This window comes from Telmatherina bonti, assembly GCF_933228915.1.
Source record: "Telmatherina bonti genome assembly, chromosome: 8".
In the NCBI taxonomy this organism is placed as follows: domain Eukaryota; kingdom Metazoa; phylum Chordata; class Actinopteri; order Atheriniformes; family Telmatherinidae; genus Telmatherina; species Telmatherina bonti.
Window position 1 is genome coordinate 13,500,679 of NC_136626.1, and position 26,995 is coordinate 13,527,673.

Here is a 26,995-nt window from a genome sequence, read left to right on the forward strand (position 1 = left end):
CCAGTGTCTTTTAAGGCGGTTGTCCTTTTATCAATATCTCTGTTCATGGAGGCGGCTAGATGGTGATTGGTCATTGATGGTGGTCATGCTTTGTTTTCTTACCCTCTGAGATTAGGTTTAGTTTTTAAAGAGGAAGCACCAGATGACTGTGGTAGTTTCTCAGTTTAATTAGCTCTAGTGAGAGCTGTGCCAGCTGTGTTTTTGCTTTGTGTGTTTTGTGAGAGTGTTGTTGAAAAAGGGTCCTGGCTCCCTCTCGAAGCAGCTTCAATCGTTTGAACTGATGGTGGAGAGTTTGATACGTAGATGCCAAGCACTTACGCAGCAACAACAATAATGGACATGCAAGCAGAAAAAGAAGCAAAGAAAAAGACTTTTTAAAACATTTCTTTCACCCAAGAGGCTGGAGTTGTGTTTCACAGGGGCCTGAATTGAGAAGTCACACTGTTTATGGATAACTCGCTTTGGAGGTTTAACAAAACTGGATCACATTAACACAACCAGCAGATCAGTGAGCATCAGCTGCGTGGCTTAGTGGGTTTAATAAGCATCAAACAACATTGCACATTATTGATTTTCTTTTCTTTACACGCTTAATATATCATTTAGTTGCAAAACCAGTTATCCATTGTTACTCTTTCTTTTTAAATATTGTATGTTTTTGTTAGAAAAAAAACGTAAATTATACTTTGATACTGGATGATATTGATTTATATCACAACCTCAAGCAACTGGTAAATAAACTTGTGTGTCCTCTGTGGTGGACAATGATTCAAAACAGTTTTTGTTTTTTTGTTTTTTAACATGTTTGCACTTCAGTGTCTTGTCACAAATAAGGCAACAAGCTACCAACCTGAGGCTTAGGTCTGTCTTTTAGCTTTAAAAGTGGACATTGGGATATGCACCAACATTTTATGAGGGCTTTCTTTGTCCATCATCATTCCATTCTGATTTAATCTCTTTAAGACAAATAAATGGCGCTGAGAACATACCTGCAGGTTCAATTAGACTGTGTCTACTAGGGAATTCTCTATTTCATCCCTTATACCTACACCTCTGTATTGCCGAGCCATCCACATGGCCTAAAAGCTACAATTGCCACCAATTTCTAACATATAGTGGAAAGCATGTTGCCCACGGTTACCAACATGATCAACATAAACCTTTTTAATGGTGGTTTGATCAGTCCTGCAAAAATGTCTTCACATGGACGATCCATTACTGCAGTTCTGAGGAGGACAACAACTCGGTCTGAAAAGTGACAATCATACATAACAAATAACATCTAAACACTGAAAACATTATGTGGAGTTGTTTTCAGCGCGGTTTTCTTATTAGGATGAATGAGACAGTTAATAAATGTCAGGCACTTATCCCTGAATCAAAAACGATGGAAAGGCACGATTAGGGTTCGCAGACTCGCCATGAGTACAGGCAGCGTACGTTGCACTAATTTCAACAACTTGATGAAAATTAATGACTGAGGAATATCTTAGAAATGTGTCATTATGGCAATATCAGCACGCGCAACATATACTTATCGCAAATACTTTTGACTTTAAACAGGACAAGCACCGGTGTGTTGATGAGGGCTGCGTCCCATTTAGATGTATCCCTAGTCCTGTTACCGTAATATTTAACAATGACTTCCTGTGTTTTCCCTACATCATGCAGCCTTACATCATGCAGTTAAAGATGTCCAAACAAATACTGGTTATCTGCCAGGATTGTAGAAGTTTTGTTTTTTTTAAAACCATGGAAATGAGCAATAACTTTTGCTGAACCACACTGTACACAAACTTTCTCTTTAGCGTTCCACATCGATGAACATAGCACACACTTCTCTGTATTCTCTGTACAATATGACACCGACTCTTCTGCTGTAAGGTACTTCAAGGTTTGATTATTACATTATTTGAATGTTATAAAGTATTTTTATGTGCTTTTTATATTTACTAAATATCCCCTCCTTTTTTAAAAAATGTTTTTATCTTTGTAAGTCGCTTGTGTTTCGTTGTCACACTGAACAAATGTAACCGTCGGTTTGACCATATTATCAGTGACACTACCGTTGATCCGTTTGGCCTCTGCTGGCAGTGGATTAACACAACCAAGAGCCAGTTTTGTGAGACCAGTTTAGCTTTTTCTGCAGCTGCAAAACCTCCAGAAACAACTTGCTTTATGATTCAGGCCCCTCGTGTTCATTCCTGTGGCCCTTCTTGGTTTCAGACACACACACACACACATACGAAGCAGACACACACCAGCCCGCTGTGGGGCAGTCCTTCAGTATGTAATCCACTTGCTTTCCTCCCCATCTTCCTGCTGACAGATTTTTATTCTGACGCTCTGATAGCTTTAACACTCGGCCCTGTTTTCCCGGGGTCCAGCCCCGTGTACACACCCTCTTTACTGTAAATGTCTGAGCATGGAAACGATACTCAGATTAAAAAGAAGAGAAGAAAACCTGGATCCACGCCGCCTTACGTGTCCTGCAGAAACCTTCCTGCTGCCCTCCCCTCTCCCCTCTCCCCCCAACACCACCTTCTTTTCCTCAAGGTGTGCCTCTGTCAACAGAACTTCAGGCCGCGTTTCTGAGAAGTGATTTTGCAGCTGTGTGAGTGACGTATGCGAGTGTGTTCGTCAGTTGATGAAGAACAACTTTTCCTTTCTGTCCTCCTCTCTGTGCACCGATGTGGGAACTTTTAAGTCCTAGTTCATGAACTCTGACCTTTGACCAGGCACTCATTCAGTCCCTTTTTGGTGGTGGCGGCGAGGGGGCGAAGCCCCTCTGTCTATCCACAGTCAATGTTTTATTTATGGACCTCTGCACTTTTGGCTGTGATGACTTCAGTACTTAAGTAGTTACCTAAACTGTATTTTTAAGGATTTTATACAATATTTACATGCAATACAATATGAATTGAGTTTTTTCTTTTGTTTTTTTTATTTGCCAACCTTTTTGGTTTTGTTATTTAATTGTCTTTACTTTGGCATGTGTTGTCATCCTTCACACACAAACATGCCCGTTGAATCTGATGTTGTTGTGGGGAATGTTCTCTGTATGTTTTTGTGCATCTGAACTCCGATGACAGCTGAACACGAAGAAGCTGGTGTTTGAAAATCTTTGCTGGATGAGCTAAACGTTGTCCCCCCTCTGCTTTGAGTACAACTAACTGGACCAGAAGGGAGGACACCAGTTTTTTGTTTCTTTTTATTTTCTTCTTCCTTGTGTCATGAACGGCTCGCTCTGATTTTTTTTGTACGCATTCATAGGAGAGTCTGTACCCACACAGAAAGTGTCATTGTCACTTGATTTAGGGATAACTTGAGCATGAAGAAACGCACCATAGGATACAGAGTTGCAAAGTGAGGGAAGCTGTTCTGGAGGTAAAAGTGTCATTTGTTTTTTTGCCAGGAACGGGGAAATGACTGACCGCTTCCGTGTTTCCTGTGCAAAATATGAACAAATCTAAAAAAAACAAATATATATTCTGTAACTTAACGACTCCCAAGATGCATTGCTACAAGAATCATCCAAGCTGTAAAAATAAGTTTTGTGAAAACTCGTGACTGCAGTTTGGATCAGTTTCGATTGAATTTAGCATGTATGGTGCCTTGATTATTTTAACATTTGCTTCTTTTTTTTTTTAATTTTATTTTATGTTTCTGCCTTTCTTACATGTATAGACTATTTCTTCCTCAACTGAGCTGAGGATTATGGGTACTGTAGTGTTTAGAGTCATGCATTGGACCAAAAAAAACAAAACAAAAAAGGTCTTTAAAGGTGATCCTATGAACCTGAATTTGTAATATAATTGAAAACAGACAGAAAAACAGCAGCAGTCCCTTCACTTTCTAACTCTGTTGTGACAGTGGAACATTTCAGCAGAGACTATATTATATATATGTGTATGATACTACAAAGGTAGATTATCTACTGTGTGGATCTTTAGCAGACAAAGCAAAAGAGCAAATGGTTCCTTGCAAATGAGTGGAGGTGGGTGGGAGGGGGCATGTGCAGACGGGGTGTTTCCTGTGTCAATGGTGTCATAATGTGTCTGTGACAAGGGGACAGGGTTGTCTGTATTTCTAAAGGTTTAGGGTTTTTTTTTTTTTTTTTTAAACTGGGGCTGACGGGGGAGGGAGGGGAGGGTTGAGTCTGAAATGTGTTCCATGTATGTGGTCAAAGCAACAACGGGTAGAACAAATGAACTGGATAGCAGAAGAACAATTTGGTATTTTTAAAAAGAAAAACTTGGCATTGCGATGCCACCATGTGGCCATATGATGCAAGTTGTTAACAAGGATTAAACATGTTATTTTAATGTTATTTTTTATTTGGAAATCATATTATTAATAAAGTCATTAAGTACTGTTGTCCCCGTGTGTCCGATCATTGACCGCTGCGTGACCCGGTGAAGAGTTCATGGGAAGTTCATGTGGTGGTCAGTGCAATCTTTGGGGTTAAAAGGACAAGCTGCAGGTTGGCCACAATGCTGTTATGAGGAGGGATGTTTATTGGCAAACACTGATCAATGAACTTGTCGGTCACTCTGCATTTTAAGTCAAACCTAAGAGGCTTTATTAGTAGAAAATGGTGACATGTCACTGCAGGAGGAGCGATGGATATCTCCATGTTTGATGTTTGGGCTCGCTGAGCAGATGGCATTAAAAAAAAAAAAGTGTGTGCTTTTAAAGAGGATCCGCCATCAGACTTGTGAACTGTTTTAACGAAATGAGCACTGCAGAAACTTTTAGTCATCTTAGGGAACTTTTAAAAAGCACATGCATTTTACGGGTTTGAAAAAAACATGCAAAGATTTTCAGCAAGCGCAGCACACGTAGGCACATTGGTCCAGTGAATTTGACCTCAAAATGCATCATCTGAGTCTGGTTTCTCAAAACAGAATATGCTTTCTGATATTTCCTACTGTGTGGTATCTTTTCACTTCATTCATTTCAACTGCATTTTCTCCTCTGTACATTTATTAAAGCCTTTCTCTAACTGGAGGCTTCCAGATCGTTTCACTGTATGTTATCTTGGGGGTCGTGGCTGTGTGAGGCCAGCTTGGGAGTTAAGGGCCTTACTAATGGATATACCTAGAATATGGCACCAGTCAAAGTTTGGATACACTTTCCCATTAAATCCAGTGTGTAAATGGGTCTAAACCTTGGAGTTTAAGGGATTATTGACTACAAGGAAATCTCAGGATCTTCTCACATATTAACTAAAACATTTCCAGGTAAACGGAGTCATGGTAAGTCTGTATTTGAGGTGCAAGGTGATTAAATTTTTAAAAAAGTTGTTCTTTCCAGTAATTTCTGTTGTCACAAAAGTCCCAAAACAAAGTTTAGACATTTTGCATTAATGCTGCTTGGAGATGTTTGCCACCTCACAGTGATGGTTTGGGTGCGAATGATCACACGTTGCCTTTCTTAGACAGTTTCTTATAATTGTGAATATATGAACAGGTATCACTGACTTGAAGTGGCTGCATACTAGATGATCTCCAGACATGATTGCAATAACCTTTTATTTCAGAACGGATCACACAAATCTTCACATTTCTGTTGTCACAAAAAAGCCTGCTTCACTTTTTGTCTGCAGAATTTCTTCATCTTAAAAAAGGGGCGTGCAACTCCGTCCTCGAGGGTCGCAGTCCTGCAAATGTTTTGAATTTCCCTGCTGCAACACACTTGACTCAAATCAATAGGTAATTGGAAAACTCTGCTACTTGAGTTTCAACCGGGAAACTAACACTTGCACGACTGCGGCCACTGAGAACCGGAGTTGCTCACCCCTGTTTTAAAACCCTGATATTGTCAACGGCTCTTCAGGTTCAGGTAAATCCAGCGCCTGTATGGGGACTCGGTGGTTCACATTTCAACACCACGGTTCTTTCTTTTATTGTAAGAATGTAGCTTCTGATGAATCACAGCTTGTTCTGTTTTATATCCTAAATACAAAACTTATATATTAGAAAATATATAAGTTCTTTTGTTCAAAATGAGCTGCAAAACCTGGATAAAACTCACCCACACACACTCTGGATCACCGTCATTTCCTTTCTTTAACCGAGTAAATAAATTTTACTTATTTACTTTTAACTTCAGCTACTTAAAGAGAACCATAACCATCCAACTACCCTTAAACCGCACACTGCATATACCTGGAATATGCTTATATACAATAACTGCATACAAATCAGCTATGCAGTGACTTCTTTTAGCGGTTTATGTTCTAGACAGAAAAGAGCATCGTCCACATGAACAAATATTTTGTATACATTTTGGCAACAGACTGATAAAAATATGCTGTATGCAGCAGATAGATTCTGAAGTAAACTTATGTCATCGAGCTTATTTACATTTCATCATGTCTACATGTTGAGTGCAAAAAATGAATGCATGACATGCTGGAACTGCTGGCAGTCTGTCTGGAGAGAGAGGTAAAGCCAGATGAACTGCAATAAAGGCAAATCATATTTACAATATTCCACAAAATTACAGCGTTAAGTCAGCACACCGTATGACAACAAAGATACAAATAGCAACAGATATGGCTTCATGTGTCGGATTTTAAAACAGTTTGAAGTTTAGCTGATGAACCTTTTGCACAATAAAAAACAAGACAAACACAAAGCATGTAAACGGCAGGAAACGGTTCATCTGCAGTGTTTGCAGAGATGCCTCTTCACTTTTACCTTTTTTTTTGGCAAAAACTTTGGCAAAAACAAAAATAAATATAAATGCTGATTACAGTTTTAAAGACATCCTGTTTGCTTGTGAATGTTTTTCTTGTTTTGAATTCCATCTTTTTAGCTCAAGTATTACAGTAAAACATTTCCTACATGTAACTTGCTGCTGATACTTCATCTTGCTGCTCCTCTCGAGATACAAATAAATAGCTGTTCTCAACCTGTTTTCCAAAGCTTAAAGCTATTTTACAATGGCTTCCTCTCACTTCTCATCTGTACAACAATCACAAAAGTCAACCAAGACAGAATTAGCACAACTTAAGGCAAAAATTTTTTTTTTTAAAAATCCCCAAAATATTTATACAGGAGCAAAATATCAGTGAGACTTTGGACTAATGAGGTGGAGTGTTTCTGGATCAGCTTGCAGGTGCAGCATGGTCTATTTGGGAGGCAGTGTGTTGGGTGGGTCCTGGGTTGTTGGAGTTGGCTGCTCCCTGTAAAAGTTGTCAATCTGCTCCTTGTACATTTTCAGCACCACTGGACGCTTCAGCTTCATTGTTGGACCTGTCGGACCAAAAAAGGAGGTTATAAAACAAAACAAACCACTGCTGTTAGTTTTTTCATGCGGGGGAAAACGGCATGTGATGTGTGACTGCCACCCACAGGCTTCAGGCGGGGGCTCAACATTACTGGAAAGCTACTCGCACAGGAAGACAGCTGGTGACTAAAATGGCTACAGAAACGCTTGAAAGAACTTAACACAAACACAAAAAATTATTCTAACATGCCAGAATTAGATGTAAACAACACACAAGATACATAATCAACATAAATAAATGCAGGTTTACAAAAAAGCCCCACAGCATTTGTTATTTTAGTGCCTCTGTTTTTGTCTGATTGTCAAAGCTGTTGCTTTTTAAAGTGTTTGCACCATTAATTAAAAAAGTCCTACGGTTTTATCAGAGCTAAATCTTGATTAATACAGGTTTTAAGGTTCAGTGAACTCCGTCTCAGCTGACTGACACTGCTAATAGATACAGCAGAGGGCCTAGAAGGACAAGTCATGCTACAAGGAAGCTTTTTTTTTTTTTTTTTTTTTTTAATAGAAAATTTATTGTGGTGGGAACTATCGCTACACACCTGTAATAATCCCTGAAATTTAATATACGAGAGAAAAACATTATGCACTACTTGCACCTCAAACATGAATAATGTGATTAAAGTCTCACAGAAAAAAAAATCCATTTTTGTTTGCAGACATTAAGCTCCTCTCACGTTCATGTCTGACTCACCCAGCTCTCCCCCTCCAACGGAGAAGTCCCGGTCCAGGACGATCCACTTCTGAATGCGCTGCGCGTTGGAAGTCGCCTTCTCGTTGACCCGGTTGATTCCCTCCTGGATGGCAGTGTGGATCGCACGGTCTCGATCGCCTGCGATCTCAGAGACGCGGGTGGCGTTGCTGCCCAGCTTCCTGCAGAGCTCCATAGATTCTGGTGTCAGCTCGTCCTCGGGGTCGCCGGTTTCTGGGTTTACTTGGCACTGCAGGGAGAAAAACCAGGATGCTTTATTTACTTTATTCCCAAACATAAAAGTTCACGTCCCACAAAAAGGCTTGCAAACTTGGCTGTGCTGTTTCCATAAATGTCCAGCAGATGGCAGCGTTTAACATTGTGAAAGGTCAGCGCTTCTTCTACTGCGGCTCATTTTGAAATTGGCCATGACGAGACACGATCTGAGATTAGACAATAAACCCAGGAGGTTTACAATGTTGAAAGCCTCTCTGATACGCACCACTCTGCAGCAGCCAGTTACTTTCCATGTTATCTACACAATAAAGTTTACCTCTTACTGTATCCACTGAGGGGTTTTAGTTTTACCTTAATGGTAAGCAGCATGGAGAGAAACTTCTTCTTGTCTCCGATCAGCATGGCGTTGCTAACCAGTGGTAAGGCCTCTTTCACAGCATCCTCAGTGGGAACGGGAGGGATGTTCTCACCTCCGGCAGTGATGATGAGCTCTGTAGACAATCATGTGGAACAAGAAGATCCCTTAGATGATCGATAATAAACACTAATCCCTTACTGGGTCGTTAAAAGTTCTAAAATATACAAGTAAAAAAAAACAACAACTGATATTTCAGCCACAATTTCTCCTGATTAGAAGTGAGGGATACCTTTAATTCTTCCAGTGATGAAGAGGAACCCGTTGTCATCGTGTTTTCCCAGGTCACCTGAATGCAGCCAACCCTCTGCATCCAGAGCCTCCTCGGTCTTGTCGGGCATGTTGAGGTAACCCATGAAGACGTGGCGACCCCAGAAGCAGATCTCGCCGTTTCCCTCCTCGTCTGGGTTGTGCAGCTTCGTTTTGCACCCTGGGATCTCTTTACCGCAACTGCATAGCAACAATTATGAAAAACATTTATATAAATGAGCACAATGTGTTTGATATTTAATGCATCAGCAGAAGATAAACGCACCTGGTAAGTTTGAAGGCCTCGGGCCGTGAGATGGTGTGAGGTCCAGTGCTTTCGCTCATGCCGTAGAGTTCATACAGAGGAATGTCAAGACTGAGGAAAAACTCCAGGGTGTCTTTGGTGATGGGGGCAGCACCGGTGTAGCACTTGTTGCAGCGGTCCAATCCCAGGGCCTTGCGCACCTTTTTGAACACGAGCTTCTTGGCCAGGTGATAGCTGAACGGAGCGCGGCCAGCTGCTGCATTTCTGAGGGGAAACAAAATTTAAAAAATGCTCCAGTCAGACAACAAATCAAGCAGATGGTCGAATATTGAGTTGCAAAGTACAATTTGTTTCATTTAAATGTATGTCTGGAGACTCAGAAATAATGCAATCAATTCCAACTGAATCACAAAAACAGCCGTGGTTTCACATACGATAGAAGTACAGAGGATAAAAAAGTAAAATGCCAGAAAAGAGACTAAATCTAAATGCATGAATAAAGACAAAGTGAACTTTTTTTTTTTTAAAAAATACATATGCAATACTTTTTTTTGTTTATTAGTGATATTTTAAATTTAGTATATTTGATTATTTTAATGTATTCTATATAATATGTATAAAATGATATAATAATTTCACTATGTAAATAGTTGATAAAATATAGCTATCGGTTTCCTATTTATCACAAAGGCAAACTTGTGTAATGACAGTGTATACTTTTAGGTCCAGTTATATCTTTATTCTTCAGTGAGTGGGGATGTATTGGATGACTAACATCCACTGAAGTGGATCATTTACAAATATACCATCCTCATTTATAAACATGCAAAGAAAAAAAAAGCTTGTACACAGATTTTTTTTTTACTATAGTGACCACGATGCATGAAAAGGTTAAACTGCTTAAATGTAGCTGTAATTAGATAAGATGTACATACTGGTTCATCTTGGTCAGGTTAGTCTGTAGACCCACATCTTTGGCCCAAGCGGCCACTTTCCTGCGTACGGTTGAAGACTTTGCTCCGACAGACTTCATCTTCTCTTGCATCTTCTCCCAGACACGTGGGACGCCCATGAAGGCTGTGGGACGCACTTCCTTCAAAGTGTTCACCAGCGAACCCTGACAAAACACATTAAAATGGTGCATTTATTAGTTTTTAACAGAAACTCTCACATGGAGTTACATTTTGGGCTTCTTTTACCACTGCAAGGAGTGTTCTGCAAACAGAGACAAAGAGGCCTTTTTTCTTATTGTGTAACAGTCACATGTTTCCCTCTGGATATCCGTTTCATCTGCTCCTGAAGACTTCTTTTAATCTGCTGTGCTCAACTAAATTATGCACTTTGATTGTACTAATAAACGTGTCTGGCTGGTTTTTAAATAAAAAGACGTCTTTAAAGAGAATGAATCCCTGAGAAGCAGCAGCGTAGTGTACCAAACATATTTAACAGCAAAGATAAAGTGCCAAGGTGTGGACGATGTACATTATGCAGGAAGGTTTCAAGCTCTTACGTTTTAGAGGCAGATTTTTCAATCCATTGGACTTGTTCCTCCTGTTTTACTAAACACAGAAATCTATCTTTACTGGCATCCCAACCATGAATGTGCTTAGTATTTAACCTGACTTTTTAGATGCATAGCTTTTCATTTTCATTCTCTTATAAAGAAACCGGGAGTAAAACCACTTCATCAAACTGAGCTGATAATTTGGTGAAAGGCACCAGTATGGAGCAGATTCCCCATAATCCGCTGTTTTATTCCCAACTTCCCAGAAAGGATCTTTAGTGAAACTTTGCTCTGACAAGAATCTGATAAACTACTCCACACACTGATGCTTTTACATATCACGTCATCTTTATGTTGAGCTGATGCGTCTGTGTCATCTTCAGATCATATACCTGCAGCTGTTGAGTCTCACCTTTAAGGCGTCTGGTTGAGCGAAGTGAGTCGCTCCTCCGACCCTCATGGTGACCCAGATGTCGACCATCTGCGCTGCGATGTGGCTCAGCGGTAGGTAGCTAACCACCAACTCCTGCGCCTGAGTGGCGTCCGTGAGGTGCACATGTTTGCCGGTGGAGAGAGCCGTCCAAGTTATCTGTGCAGAGACAGATTAAAGCAGATGATTTATCAACTCCTTTAACAGTATTTTCCTGAGAATAAACTTCGCAGTTTGATGCCACGTTAAGGAGAACTGATTGAAATATTCCTTACAATAGGAAAATATAAGTAAATGTAAGGATGTTTAAGGCAAATATTACAAATGTGTCACCAGCATTAAGACCTGAAGTGCCTGAAGCAGTATTTGAAAACTCCAAAAAACAGATAAAAACATGGAATAAAATCCCAAGTGTTCAAATGTCTGTAAATTTCTTTTACACCTGTGGTGTCCAAAGTTTGTCCTATGATATTCTGCACAATGACTCAGGTGTGTTGGAGCAGGGATACATCAAAAACCTGCAGGATTAAGGCCCCCGAGGACCAAAGCTGGACGCCGCTGTTTTACAAACTCATTTTCATGTTTTAGACTTGTACTTTGCTTTCACTGGTCTCGCGGATTTAACAGACAAAAATGTAAACAGGAAACTGTCCCTGACAACAGGACGAGGTCCAAAACCAGTGGGGTTTTTTTTTGTGTTTGTTTTGTCTATTTTTTCATATAAAGCGCCTGAGTAAATGCAGGGAGTCGACTATTTACTTACTATAACAACTTATTTGTCCATGTATAAAAGAGAACTGACACACAACAGTTGTTTTAGTTGTTTTGGATTTCCTTCTGATTTCTAGGAAGAAATCTCCCTAAAAACACAGGGACACGGCATGTATCTGCTCCTCCTGTTAGAAAACACTTTCTGCTGTCAGCGTCAGGCTGCAGACATGTGACTGCTCACGGGGATCTCATAACCTACATTATCATGGCTCAGCATGACTCCTTTGGGCTGCCCGGTGGTTCCTGAGGTGTAGATGAGTGTGCAGCATTGATTGGGCTTCTGGCTGGAGATGATTGCATCAAGAGGCGCGTCGGGCTCGTCACGTCCGAGCTCCATAAACTCTGCCCACTGCAGAACGAGAACAAAACCACTCAGATTAAGGTTGTTGCGCTTTGTGAACCTTGCTTTGCTTCCTGTAGATGAAGCATGAGCTCACCGTGTACAGATTTGGTCTCTTCTCTTTCAATGCATCTTTATACTGGATAATAGCTTTCAAGTGAGGCAGCTTGTCTTCAATCTGGAACCAGAAAAGAATAAAAAAAAAAAAAAAACAAGTATTAGTATAAAACTGAAGGAAGTTTTTCCTTGACTAATACTGTATCAATCAAAGGATTGTTCTTTTAATTATTTGTATCCCGAAACAGACAAGAAAAAGTGGAAATAAAATGGAAAAAGTCTTTTTGTTTGATGCAATTTTTTTTTTTTTTTTTTTTTTAATTTGCCGTCTCTTCTTTGAAAGAAGCATCTTATTCAGATATTTAGTGACTTTTCAGTTTTTCAGTTAAAATGTGATGAATCCCTGTCGTCTCACCTGAAGGATTTTCTGCAGCTGTTTGTGGTTCTCCACAACAATGACATTAGCTTTGCTGTTTTCTGCTACATACTGGCACGCCTCAGGAGAGTTGGTGGTGTAGATCCCCACAGCAAACCCTCTGCAAGAGATGGAGCACGTGGACTTTGTTTATTCAGCATCCAGAGACAGTTTCTCTGTCGCTCTTCCTTTAATTTAGTGCAACACAGAGATAAAAGTCTCCTGCTGTGCTACTGTGACAGAATAAAAAAAATAGATCAAGTTATGCAAATTAACAATAACCAAAGTAATTAAATTCATTAAGATTATCAGATACACAACGATTTTTGTTATAAGCTCTGTGTGTAAAGGTGAACCCTAACAATAACATCCACCACAAATTACACAGGAAAGACAGAAGAATGAGCAGAAGTAGCTACACATGCCTGCATGTTTTAACTAATTATGCAGTATTCTAGCAGTTTATACACATTAATGAGCACTACAGTAAAAATTAGCAATAGTAAATTCAGATCTAAGAATTTGTGCAAATAAATGAATGAAACAGGTGTGTGAAAACTTCAAATTAATCATTTATAATAATAAAAAAAAAATTCTACACACAGGTATCAGATAACATGAAAGCAATCAGCCAGTCTTGTGAAACTGGTTTAAGTTTTCTCCAGCAGGTAGGAAACAGGATTCAAGAACTCCATAAAACCACTGTGAGCCAACATAGAGCTGGGACTGATTTGTTCAGGTAAAACTAATCTTCATCACCTCATCTGTGGCGAGAATGTGAACATAGAGACCATCTCATCAAATATCCACATTTCATGATAATCGCTCTGCTAGAGTATGTGTGTGTAAAAACATGAGCCTAGTTCAGAGTTTACTGAAAACAATTTGTGGTTTGACAGGTTTACATTCCTTTTGTGATGCATCAGCATTTAGCAAACACAAATTGTGGGACTCTGCTGGACCCACATCCAGCATCAGTACATGTCCTAAAGCTCCATGAAGTCGGCCGTATGTCTCTGCACACATGAACACCATGCTGTGCTGATCTTCAGTGTGACCAGCCGGGTGAAATTACTAAGATTTAAAGACAATTAATCAATAACAGTGACAATTAACAAAACTTTGATATTATCACTGTACCCAACAGGTCAGAAGTCAGTGATGCCATCAGACTTATTTCTAATGCAAACATCACCTCACTGTTGTAGTTGTTTAAGGGAGAGCAGGTTGGAGCGTCTCAACGTATAAACAATAGGGGTGGGAAAATTGAATCAAAAATCGGGATTTTTTTCATTCACAATTTTAAAATGGACTTTTTGTTAGAATGATGGTCTGGCTACTGTGATGCTTTTTCCTAATTGAAATCAAGAAAAATGAAAGAGCAAAAAAAAAAACAAAACAAAACAAAACAAAAAAAAAAAAATCCCCAAAAACCCCCAGTTTTATACTTTTTTTTTTTTTTTTTTTTTAAATCTCCAAAAATCAGCAATATAGAAGATTTGTGAGAATTGTAATTTAAATCGAATCGGCACCCAAAGAAAAAAAAAAAATTAAAAAAAATTGTAATCAAATCGGGACAAAGCATATTGTCAGCCCTGATAAACAAATAATCCAATTCAGTTTTTTTACACCCACAGAGCTCAAAGTTGTTCTCATGAAGTCATGTTGGGGGTTGAAGGTGGAAATCTGTTGTTAATCAACCAAATAACTTAAAGATGTGTCATTTTAAATTTTTTCCCAACATTTTTCCTTTGAACCAATAATGCTGTTAAAACTAAAACATTTCTGAGAGAGAAGCATGATGTAACTTGAAATGTCCCACTTAAAGCTTCTACAAAGTCAAGTTATTCTTGAGTTAATGCACTCAGTCAGTTCCTAGCACTCCGGTGTGTGTGTGTGTGTGTGTGTGTGTGTGTAGCACACTGCTGCAATAACTCATTTGATCTATAAAGACTTCCACAAGCTAAGAAACTACGTGCAAAACTGCATGACACCAAAACTTTCTTTCTGGCATCCTGATATTTCAGGTCTCGGTGTATGTCACTCAGTGATGTGCACATGCACACTGACGCAAACCTGTGATGAACCCAGACATCTTTTTCTGGAGAACAAAACACTCAGAAAAAATTGACGGTCAGGTATTTAAAAAAAAAAAAAAAGTGACTGCGTCACTGACGGTCAGGTATTTAAAAAAAAAAAAAAAAAAAAAAATTTGACTGCGTCACTGACGGTCAGGTATTTTAAAAAAAAAAAAAAAAAGTAACTCACCCTGCCAAAATAGCTCCAATGTCAGCGATGAACCACTCAGCAGAATTAAAGCCCAGGATGCCCACGCCGTGGTAGCGCTGCAAACCAAGCTGCAGAGAAATGCACACGTTTAACCAGTGATAATCTTACTAACAATCAATAACAACAGTGCAGGCAGACTCTGGTGGACACAGTTTATAGTTTGGTAAAGAATATTCTGATATGATGCAGTTGTTTCTTCATTCATTAACTTTTTCTAATGCCGTTTATGCAACTGATGGACAGAGTGAAGTTGAGTTGTGACATTAATATTTCCAGTTTTTCTGTGTTGTGCAGATCTACATAAAGATCACGGTTGCATTACCATGGCAGCAGTTACTATGGAAGTAGACATTATAGTCAAATGTGGTTTGAGTCTGGCGTAATGCAAACACACACTTTGTTTAAAATCAGCGAGCCTTCAGTGTCCTTTGTTGAGCTTTACAATAGAATGGCTTAAAAAATGTTGAGTTCCTGTACATGATTCTGCACAAGTGGTGGTGTCAGAGTGGGGTTAGCTTGTGTGTATATGCACAGAGAGATACGTGATCTGCGTAAGTCGGTGCACGAGTCGGAACGAGTCTCCATGCTGACTAACTCTGCTGAGTGTCACAGCAAACAATAACAGGCAGTGTCCTGTACAAACAGCTGAAGCTTGTCCTGAGCTGCATCTGTCTGCCTTTCGTTTCAGCTCTTTTCTGCCAAGCTGAGTGTTGTCTTCACCGACTTGGAATAAAATCAAATGCACAAAAGCCCATAAACTATAAGCAAACTTACCTTCATTGAGCAGAAATTTTATTACACTACTGAAAACTGATGTTTAGGTTTAGCAGACAAACAGATTAAAAACGCTGCTCGACTTCCAAGTCAAGCTGCTGTGTTTTCCATCTGTTTCTATCCAACTGTCCCACATCTGGGAAAATACACCTAAACTGCTTTCAGACTGGGAACCGTTTTCATTCCTCTCAGATCAACTGGTCTTCGTCAGTCTTATGGCTAAATGAGCTAAAAGCCTGCTTGTTTTATAAAAAAAGGCTGTTTTATTACGCCGGTATAATGTCAACCACTCCATTTTATATCGAGTATGATTTACAAAAGCACAGCACACTTTCCAAACCAGTATGAATTGTTAATGCAATGAGATGGTGCAGTAAAACCAGTTTGTGTTGCAAAAGGTGTCGGGAGCCACAGTGTTTACAAAGCTCAACAGCATCAGCAGATCGGCTATGATCAAAGTTACAAGCTACAACACAACGAGGTAATTAACCTTAAAATGTATGAATGCATTAAATTCTAGGAGAACTAAAACTTTTTACTTTAATTTCTTGTATGCAGAATCTACTTGTATGTCCTTGTTTTACATTTCACACACATTTAGATGTAAAATCACCTGTTTTCATTAATATTTAATCTAAAATTATTATTTCTTTTATGAGTTTTTTTTGTCTCTATAATGTCAGGAAATGGTGCAACATGGTCCTACAGCTAAACGTGTCATATTCAGGGATGGTATTCTGTCTGAAACCCAAACACTTTCAGTTTATATCGCTATAAAAACACCAGGAAGCAGCTCATTGTTAAAAAGTCAAAGAATGGAATAAAACAGGGTGAACAGAGAAAGATAAACAATAAACAGGTTGAATCCTTTCATTCATACCAAAGAAAAAAAAACCTAAAGAAAACTACCTTTAAGAAGCTCTTGGCAGCGGTGCGGCAGGCCTGGTAGTAGTCTTTGTATTTTAGGGTTTTTAGCTGCTCTCCTTCTTTCCAGCTCAGAGCTGTGTAGTCACCAAAGCGCTTCACGGCTGAGGCGAACATCTCGTTCACAGTCAAAGGCGTCTCAGCCGCCACACCGGAGTCGCCAATCCTGAGTTTCACCTCTCCATCCCGCTGTGATGTCCACAGACATGACTCTGTTGCCGCTGGCACCGACAGGGAGTCTGGACGCTGGGAATTCACTGAAAAGTGATATTCAAAGAAACAATTAAGAAACTTTTTAATAATAATGATTTAAAAAAAAAAAAGAGCCTCAGGAACAAATATTTTCTCCTTTGCTTTTTCCAAGAAGATGAACTTGATGACTGCTACGATATCCTGTTCCTTTAATCTCAGTTTGAGCTTAAAAAAAAGAAAAAAGAAAAAGAAAGCATCTTGTATTTGCAGCATTGCCGAGCTACATACCAGTTATCATGTGACACAAAGTTATAAACAAGCTTCAGGCGCCGAGAGTGAAAGGAATGAAACTACTATAAGTTGGCAAAACAGCTGCGATAGCAGGTTATTACTTTAAAGATCATTCATTCATCGTCGCATGAACTGTGTGGGCTTTAAAGACCAAAAGTTTCTCACATGACTCTTGTAGCTCTTGTGCAACAGTGAACTTGTATTGTGTTTTAGCTGATAGCTTCTTAACCAATTTGTCGTGGTATTTTTTTAATGTAAATAAATGAAAAGCTGGAGTGTTATAATTATAAACATAAAATCACACTTTTATTTTAGACTTATATAAATGGATTACAATAAAATAATTGTTCCATTTTGTTATATTAGGCATCAATTTATAATGAATGTTCGTTTGATGTTTTCTACTGAGATTGATCTGTTTTATTAGTTGTCATTTTATACTTATATCACTTGTGGAACATCAGGAAACAGTACTGTGCACATTCTTAATGCAAAGTAGAAACAAATTTGAACAAAAATGTCAAAACTCTCAGCCTCCATCAGCGCTGACAGACCATCATCCTGGTTTGGTGTTTTACATTTGCAGTAATGAATAATTAGCAACATTTTTGGTGCAATTTTTGTTGTTTACACCTAAAAACAAGATATTATTTGTAATGTTTGCACTTGTCTCAGCAACATACTTCTGTTTTCTAAACCTACTTTTTGACTTATTCAGCAATTTTGCAAACTTCTTATGAGCAGGTTACGTGCACAACCGAAGCAATCAGCACAAAACCACTGCGAGGAACTACTTTTTCTCAGGAGGGGATTTTACAGTAAGAAAAACAGATGGGTTATAGGCCCTACAGCCAGCAGGATGTGGACATAAAGAGGAGTCATACAGTAGATTTATGACTGAAGGCCCAGCTGGTTATCAGCAGGCTGGCTAATGGGGAAATATTCCAATGCTAAATATGTATCTGGTATATATATATATATATATATATATATATATATATATATATATATATAGATATGTGTGTGTGTGTGTGTGTAATTTATAGTTACAGGTTCAACATGTACCAAGATTTTTTTCTTCCAAGGAAAGTGTTTAAGCTGAGTTTAAAAGAAAGAGGAAGCAAAGTTCTGCCAAAGAATGTGGATTCTGCTTCCTCTGGAAAAAAGTTCAGTCACAAACGCTGACTTCAACAAGAAGAACGAGCACGGTGATTACAAGCAACATTACAGCATAATAGTACATTTGCACATTAAGTATTGTTCAAAAGCAGCAACTCCACCCTCACTAATGCTGACGTACCAGAAGGAACCAAGACAGAACAAACATGCTGTGCCTTTCCTTCAGCCCTCACCTTGTTGTGTGTTTGAGTTCTGTTCAGCCTGGAGCTCCGGAGTCGTCGTGCTGCTGGTGACTGCAACCTCCTCCTCCCTTTCCACAGTGGACTCTTCCTCGGAAGACTCACTAAAGAACAGGAAGGGGAAAAGCATGTCAACACACAAGAGAGTAAATTCCCAAAGTGATAAGTCTGGATTTAACAGGAAAACTGGGGGGAGAAATGTGACCCTGTGATGAGTCATGAGGGGAAAAGTAGCAGCCTTCATCATCATGATAGCACATAAAAATGACTCACCTCGACTGCAGGATACTTCAGCAGTTTGAAAATAATATCAAGGTGACTTATAAAAATGATGGAAACCACTGCTGAAACCTGGACTCCGATAATCTCTTTGGCTTTTCTGATGTCATGGACCAAACACACAACTTAGTTGTTGCTGAGCCAACAAAATGACATAAACCACATCTAACACCAGGAAAGTCGTTTCCAACATCTTCCCTTTTTCTCTTTTAAAAAGATTTTTAAACAAGAAGTCGGAAAAAGTTGAATGTGTTTTGTTTTAATAAGAGAAAAGCAGCCAGTTTTCAGCGCAGCATGCATGTGTGTTTGCGTACTTTGCCGGGTCCACCGCGCCATCATCAAAGGAAGCAGCGCTGTCTCCTGCACCGCAGGATAAGTCCAGGACGCCGCTTGTCTGAGAAGGCTCCATTACCACGGCCTCAGACATGGAGGTGGGCTCACACGCTGTCACTGGAAGAGAGGAGCGCCACGGCTTGTTAAAAGATCAGAGGCACTCTTATCACAAGTATTAGAGCACCTGATATGATGGGTTGAAAAAAATGCACTTAAGTCTCACCTGGACTATTTATAATTCTTTAATTTTTAAAATTTTTATGTTTTTCTTCGTCTTGGAAATTTGCTTGGTAAGCATTTGCATTTAAGGACAGGAAAAGAAATATTTCTGGTCTCATCTGCATATGCATTGATATTATCAGACGCAGACAGAAGGAAAAGAAAAAGCCATGTCAACTAACTACTACACAGTCAAAATAACATTTTGGTGTCACAGCAGCTGCTTGTTACCATAAAAAACTAACATGTCAGTGTTGCCGGCAAAGGGCCACATAGCATACCCCAGTAGTTGTGGTCAGGGTCATGTTCACACATCTTCATGCTTTCTGACTTACAAATAAAATTAGTTCTTAAAATTCAACGTACTGACAAAAAGCTGAAGATAGAGATCATAAAGAGGTCATCATAAAATCTTTTAACTAAATTATAAAAATGTAAAATAATGCATTTGGCTCCAACATTAACGTACAGACTGAGGAAGATAGGGATCATAATGTGGTGACAGAACTCTGAATGAATAATGAAAGGATGCACTATGTGGTGCAGAAACAAATGAAAAAGGAGGAATTAGAAGAAGGGTGTTTATGACTGACTTTATGAGCTGTTAAATATAGCGTGTGCTGTTCTGTTCATCAAATTTGTATCGCAAAGTCAGAGGAGCATAAGGTGCATGGCAGTCATAGAGATAACACTGTTTGTCCACAAACAATGATCCGTCTTTTGTGATAGTGTTCAGTCAACAAGTGTTCAGTCAACAAGAGACATTTCTAAATGAGGCAAAAGCCACACTGATAGAAGAAAACTTGATCATTAACTAAATCCTACAACACAAAGCTGAAAGATGGCATGTAGAAAAGTGGACAGAGGTAGGTGGATTTTAATCTGTTCAGACTTGATCTAAAAGTGATGTAAGATGGTGCAGTGGTGTTTTAGAAATGTTGCAGGTCAGTACTTTTGTTTGTATTGCTTCATCACAGAAATGAAGACCTGAACATTAAACCACCACAACTCACCCACCCAAACTCACACCCCTGTTTGTCATTCAAGCCACGGTCATTGCTGCGCTGCGACCAGATCACAGGTTCGGCCTGTTTATTTAAGGGGACTGACAGCGCATACCAGTCTGCCTGTTGTGGAAGCACAGTATCATGCCTCATCTGTCACGAACAATTAAGCTTCGGTAAGTGGAAAGAAGCAGGTTTAAGAGAGGTCAGAGAGCAGGAACAAAAATATTTTCCTGCAGCCTTCTGTGTTTGACGCACCTTTTCCAAACAAACCCGTCCTCTCGTGTGTAATTACAAAAACAGGTTAAATGGAATATTTCATACATGATATCATCCAAGCCCGTGCTTTAAATACATTCGCTACATTCTGAGCCCAGAGGCCTTCACCTCAATGTGCTCCTGCGAGAGAAAGCCCACCTTTATCGAGTGGGGACCTGCTCGCCCTGAGGAGGGTCCAGACACATATTTTAGCTCTTCTTACAAATACAGTCAGAGATTCTGCAGGGATACAGCCGTGCATGGATGAGGGTGGGGGGTCAGGCATGTGGAGGAAGATCTGGGGCAGACGTTAAAAAAGGGAAAAATCCCCCTCCTCCTATTTCTGTGGTCCCCAACTTTGTTATGGTCTTTGGAAGAGAATGGGGGGGGGGGGGGGGGGGGGGGACATGTTAAAATGTCTTAAACATGTCTCTGAACAGATATCCCTGTAGTTCCTGTCTGGTGCTGAAAATAGCTGTAGCATTACCCCCCAAAGTTCCCTTCAGATATAATCCCCTGCCTGCAATGTTGAATTATCACTTTCGGTTTCTTCTATAGCAGTAGTTTCCTTATATCAACAGTGGGACATTTAGGGCTTTCCCACTTCAAATAATTCTCTAAACACCCAAATACACAAACAAAATATTTTTTCCCTTTACAGATTCAGCTGTAATGACTTTAACTACTTTATGTTTGTTAGATGGATGAACCAAACAAGGTATTAAATTAACTGATGACTTGTTTTCTGAAATCCTTAATTAATAAAATATCACATTGTGCCTTTGTTAATTAGCATTTAAAATGCTGAAGCAAGTCATGAACAGCGCAGGAAGCAGTGCTGCCATTTTTGCTAGTCATAGACCGGCTAGTAATGTATTATCTAGTGGATGTACCATCACTCCACAAACTTCCACCACCACAGAAGTACTGCATTCATGCAGTCATGAGAGGATTATGGCTGTGGAGCAGAGCTGAGCAAAGCAACAGCTGTTCCACCCAAAAAGGGAAAAGCAGCAACAGTTGGGAAGATAAGAACGCGTAAATCTCTTGTGTTTCATCGCCGATTAACAAATAGTTTTACTTGTTCAGAAGACATATTTGGCTCTATCACAACTCTGTCCTCAAACTAAAATACGTCTACCTAAACCCAAGGAGGACTCCCCCTGCATACACCAGCATCATGCCTGTAAACTTCAGTTAGGCTAATCCCTTGTCAGATAGCATGCAAAAACCCCACCCCTCCCTTCAGTCTAGTCTCTAAATCTTGTGCTTTGTATTTCTTTGTCCAATTTGAGCCTCTAAATCATTTGTCTGACTGGAAACTCCTGCTGTAGCTCAAAAGAAAGTAGGATGAATTTGTATCAAATCAACAGAGAGCATCATCTGAATTGTCAGGCTAATGCTGCGTCTGAGATCAGCCCGCCGCAAAGCAGTTTACACCTGGGCGTAATCCTCAGCATCTGCACTGTATCATCATTTCATTCCTATTTGCAAATATGTTCAAGCTAGGAAAGATTTAATTAAATTAGGTAATGCTTGAAAGGGTAGTAGTAAAACTGCATTGTCAAATTTAAAGTCATCTGGTTGGGTTACACCCATTTAGCAAAGGATGAGGTCTGTTTGTGTTATCCAGAGGCAGCCAAGGCACATACAGAGTACAAAATCCTTTCATTTACAGATTTAATACTATTCTTTCATAGCTGAACATAAAACTAGTTTCATTATATCACTGAAAATAGTATAAGACTATCAATACCAAGGCAAATAAGAGAACGGCTGAAAACCTGTAGACATTATTCTTCTTAATTCATATTAAATGTGACAATAATACAAGGAATATAGAAGAAAAAAATGCTGTCTTTATCTCTTGTCTGTCATTACCAAGTAGTTTCATACCAAAAATTATGTCTGGAATTCAAGACAGAAGGACTTCCTCACACTTCCTTTCACAATGGATTAAAAATTCAAAGCAGGCTGAAATACTCACATTGCATTGTTAGAAAGCAGTTCGTTTTTCACTGGTTTTCACTGGAATCGTCTTCTTTTTGGGGTTTTCTTCCAATAAAAGCTGTGGCTTCAGTTTTCCGGGAAACACACACACACACATATACTCCAACCGACCACTGTGTCTACAACCAGAGCTGCATATCATTCATTTTCAAACACCAGCCGGCTCTGTTGGTTCCTCCCCCTGAAGACCCCACCCAGACAGGCCTGCCGGCTTCCTCCAGTCACCCCCGCCTTCCTCTTCTTACACACACCCTGATTGGCTGAAACGGCTCACACCACAAGACCCATTTTCCACATAAGGTCATGCAAACCCAAAATGAAGGAGGTGGGGGAAGCTGCTGTGAGGAAACACACACACACACACACACACACACACACACACACACACACACACACACATTTTCTCTTGACAGATGATGCTATGAAACTCACGCCCATCCCCCTAGAAATACTCCCTCACACACATACACGTTGCAGATGCGCTGGCTGGAGGTTACTAGCGGGCATGTATGTATGAAAATGGTCGAGCTAATGCAGCTGTGCTGGCTTAGCTTCATGATTTTACACTGAATTCTTCCTCCTGCTCAATGCAAGCACATCCTGTGACCTACAATATCAAACAATAATGTTTCTCTCTCATTCTTACTTAACATTTACTGGACTGCAATCCCATTAATTTATATATTTTTGTCTGTATTTTTTAGATTTTTTTTTTTTTTACTACCTGAAAAAACTATTGCCAAACAACCAGTTAAATATCTCTGAGGATGATCTTCAGTTACCAAAGAAAATATATCAGTGATTGTATTGTGAAAGTGGCTGATTTACTTAGAAAAAGAAAGAATAAGGATACTTTATATTTTTATTCTGCTGCTACACATGCTTTCTATCTATTTTACTCCACAATGTTCAGCTGTAGTCCAGAATCAGTGCCAAATATTGTCTTTTTTGCTCTGCTGTACTCATTTGAAATTTTTATTTAGCTTGCATCTTAAATAAAAAAGGCACATTTCGAATGCAAAGTTGAGCGTTGTAGCTACCAATGAGCTGGTATGACTTGTGGAGGTGTGTTTCATTCTTGCAGAGCTAATTTTAGCGCTGTGATCGAAAATCATTGTTGTTAGCATATTTACACAACCTGACAAGCCAGTCCTGAACTTCTAGTTTTAGTGGGTCATGGCCTGGTGTGGCACCAAAACAGAATACTTCAACAGAAAGAAAAAAGTGCTAAAGATCTGAGAAAAAATTTGCCAGTAAAAACATGTTTAACTGCTTTCAAATACAGTATTCCTGTACGGCTATTGATGACCCCCCCCCCCCCCTTATAAACTCCATATCAAACCACACACTTTCTTCTCCACTTCACGATTAGCAAAACATACAAAATTATTTATATTCTGTAAACACCACACAAAAAACAAACAAGTGATCATCCCCTACATATATACATCATTTTTAAATATAGCCTCCTATGAGCAGATGCTCACATCACTGCACATTTAGTGACATCACTGCTCTGTAGACAGACAATTCTGAACCAATCACCATGCGAGATGAAAACACACAACCACCACACCACAGCATCACGTGACACCCATAAGCCGGCTGATTCAGAGCACCTGTGTGCAGTGCACCGATATGCAGCAAGATGTATTTACCGCTGATGCAACCGACGCTGAGGTTATTGTTGGTCATTAGCATCTTCTCTCCCATCCTGACTTTCACACTGACTTTCATCAGTTCTATCAAAATTGTGTTTTTTTCTAGTTTATATAAAACTGTAGCTCAGATTTATATTCCCATCTTTTGTGTAGGTTTTTTATGCAATTGTTACTGCCGAATGATAAATTTAATAATGTAATTTCAGTGTTCATGTCAACGCTTAGGAAGAAAAGACTCCTGATCATAAAATGATTGTAATGAATACAAACTCTAACAGGCAGCAGTTTAGCCTGTATATGTGTATATACTGCTCTTGCTGCTTTAAAACTGGGCAGGCCATGCCAAAGAAAGAACAAATGTGATTCAGTGATTTAGTGACACAACTGATAACCATCTCTTTTGTCGAACTTCAGTCTTTTTGTCTCCTTGGTCCGTTCTTCTTCCTGTGTCCTAGAAATAGTTGGTTCCAAAATATTTTTTAAAAAAAGACTTCAAATCCTAAAATGCATCCCAAGGATAGAGAATCGAGGAGAGAGAGGTTAAGCTATGCTCACTTGAAGGTGTGTTTTTTAATAAGTAAAGAACTATATTGTCACAAACAGACTCGGTGATAATCAGACAAGGAATTAAAAACCGAATGAAGACTGGAAAGCATAGCAGTGGTTTGATTTATTCACCAAATCTGCATCTTTCCTTGGGATTCTGGATAATTTTATTTTAGCTTTTGAACACTGCAATCAGTCGATAATTTTCTACAGCTTTGATGATCTATTCTGATTATCTACTCTGATTGAACAATTTCACGTGTACTATAAAGGGCTTTTTATGTAATGGTTGCTTCAAAAGGACACCCTTGGTACACCCTTGGCCTGCAGACTGTCTTGCTTTGTTTTTATCTCTTCTGTATATAAACGGTGAACCAAGAAGAAGTATAAATACACAAAACCTTTTGGTAAAAATAAACTTGCTGCAAAAGTAAACAAACATCAACAGCTTTATTAATACCGGCACTTTCTGACTGCTATTGTCAGAATCAACTACAATGCAACATGACTACTGCAGTCAAAATGCTGTTACATCCCGCTTTTAGTTTTCCTATTTCGGGATGAAAAAATGACTCGTATTATTAAAACTGGATACTTACGTTGATGTGAGTTTTCCAAACTTTAAATTCTTATTTACTGCTGGATACACGGTGTGTATTACTGATGTCTAATTAAAAACACTTTTTTTTTTCACAATGTGAGATGCTCTGACTGTAGAGCTGTGATCCGAACACAAATGTTTAGATTGTATCCATGAATTCAGCTATTTAAATATATTTCCTAATTATTACTTATTAGGTCCATTGTTTAATATAATCTTTTTAATGCACGTTGTATGATTTCAGTCTAAATTAAGAGCATAAAATTTACATGCAAAAACTTCAGTTCCCAGAAGGCGTCTGCTGAACTACAACGCAAAGGGTGACGGGAAATGTAGTTTAACGATAAAAACCAACATCTGCATTACTTAGTTTTGCCAATTAAATCAAAATAACATTAGATTAGCCACAAAAAGGTTTAAAACCGCGTTTATTCATTTCAAAACTTGACTTTAAGGTGAGTATAGGTCTAGGAGAAAACAGTTGAGCTAGCCTGCATGCTAGCAGACAGCTAGCTGCTAGCTATTGAGGGGCGGGATTTAATTGGTGGAGAGTATCGGTTGAGGTAACCATGGCGATAGTAGAAACTCCCTCAATATTGAACATACAGTCCGTGTATAATTCAACATACAGACAGAGCCTAGCATACCGACTGTCGTTTAATCATATTATTCAACAGTGCTTTCTATGAACAATCTACCACATACTGTACAGTGTAATACATAAACTCAATGAGACAATATGGGGAGACAAAGGCTTTAGCATTACTTACCACTGCTCCGTGAACGAGCCTGTCGTAGACTGCGACCGGATAAAGTGAGTGTTGCTGACTGTCACTGAATTGGACTGAACTGCTACTCCCAAACACCTGTTAGAGCTCTCAGTTTACAGCATGTACATTTACCAGTATGACCAATAATCCGAGAAGTTGCTCTGTTAAACAGAAAGGTGAATAACGTTGTGGTTTGCTTCCCACACTGAATTTCAGTTTCTCTTTGTGTTTAATTATAATTTTAAAAAAAAATAAAAAATCTTGTGCATCTGCACCAAATTATCAACAGATCTGCAAGCAGTGCTTTACCGTATAGCTATATATCAGTCTGTCTTTTTTTTTTTTTTTTAAAGGAGAGACACTAATAATACAGTGGCACGGTGAAATTTTAAGAATTGAATGGCTTATTATCCTAAAATGAATAAAATATACGGTCAGAAAACAGACCATCCCTGATAGAGAGACATGGCTCCAGTTCCCTTATACCAAGGTCATACATATGATGCCATAACTATTGAAAAACACTTTTTTCTGGGGCAAAAATTTCCTCCTAACCTGTCTTTTTATGTACAGTCTATGTGTAACAGAGTTAAAATGATTTAGGATAAAATCCTGCTAAATGGGGCAATGGCGCCACCTCTTGGTCTGTGGACGTGCCTGCGTTGCTGTTAAGTATGGCAAAGGATTGTGGGTAATCCTCACTGCAACGGAGGATTCACCACGAGACAGAAACTACTGTGTCCACATTAGATGAAGATCATCACTGTTGCCTCTCATGTCCTTGCATGTCATAAATGCAGGTCCAGATGCTACCTA

At 39.2% G+C, this 26,995-nt stretch overlaps 1 protein-coding gene across 1 annotated transcript; it reads right to left on the reverse strand.

Moving 5' to 3' along the window:
* Nucleotides 1-5,547: 5,547 nt before the first annotated feature.
* Nucleotides 5,548-22,708, reverse strand: acsbg2 (acyl-CoA synthetase bubblegum family member 2). The gene is made up of 15 exons (XM_079245035.1): nt 22,579-22,708; nt 19,092-19,227; nt 18,493-18,602; nt 16,643-16,914; nt 14,939-15,027; nt 12,671-12,791; nt 12,296-12,376; nt 12,058-12,207; nt 11,070-11,246; nt 10,089-10,270; nt 9,175-9,417; nt 8,872-9,089; nt 8,576-8,715; nt 7,991-8,237; nt 5,548-7,262 (listed from the first exon to the last, which is right to left on the reverse strand). The coding sequence occupies exons 1-15, from the start codon at nt 22,583-22,585 to the stop codon at nt 7,138-7,140; spliced, it is 2,298 nt and encodes a 765-aa protein (XP_079101161.1). The 5' UTR covers nt 22,586-22,708; the 3' UTR covers nt 5,548-7,137.
* Nucleotides 22,709-26,995: the final 4,287 nt, after the last annotated feature.

Coding starts and splice junctions, on each gene's coding strand:
- acsbg2 (XM_079245035.1), bottom strand. Junction 15,028..16,642: donor CTGCCAAGAGCTTCTTAAAG/GTAGTTTTCTTT, acceptor ATTTCTCTGCAG/CTTGGTTTGCAGCGCTACCA. Junction 8,238..8,575: donor CCATGCTGCTTACCATTAAG/GTAAAACTAAAA, acceptor TTCTCCCTGCAG/TGCCAAGTAAACCCAGAAAC.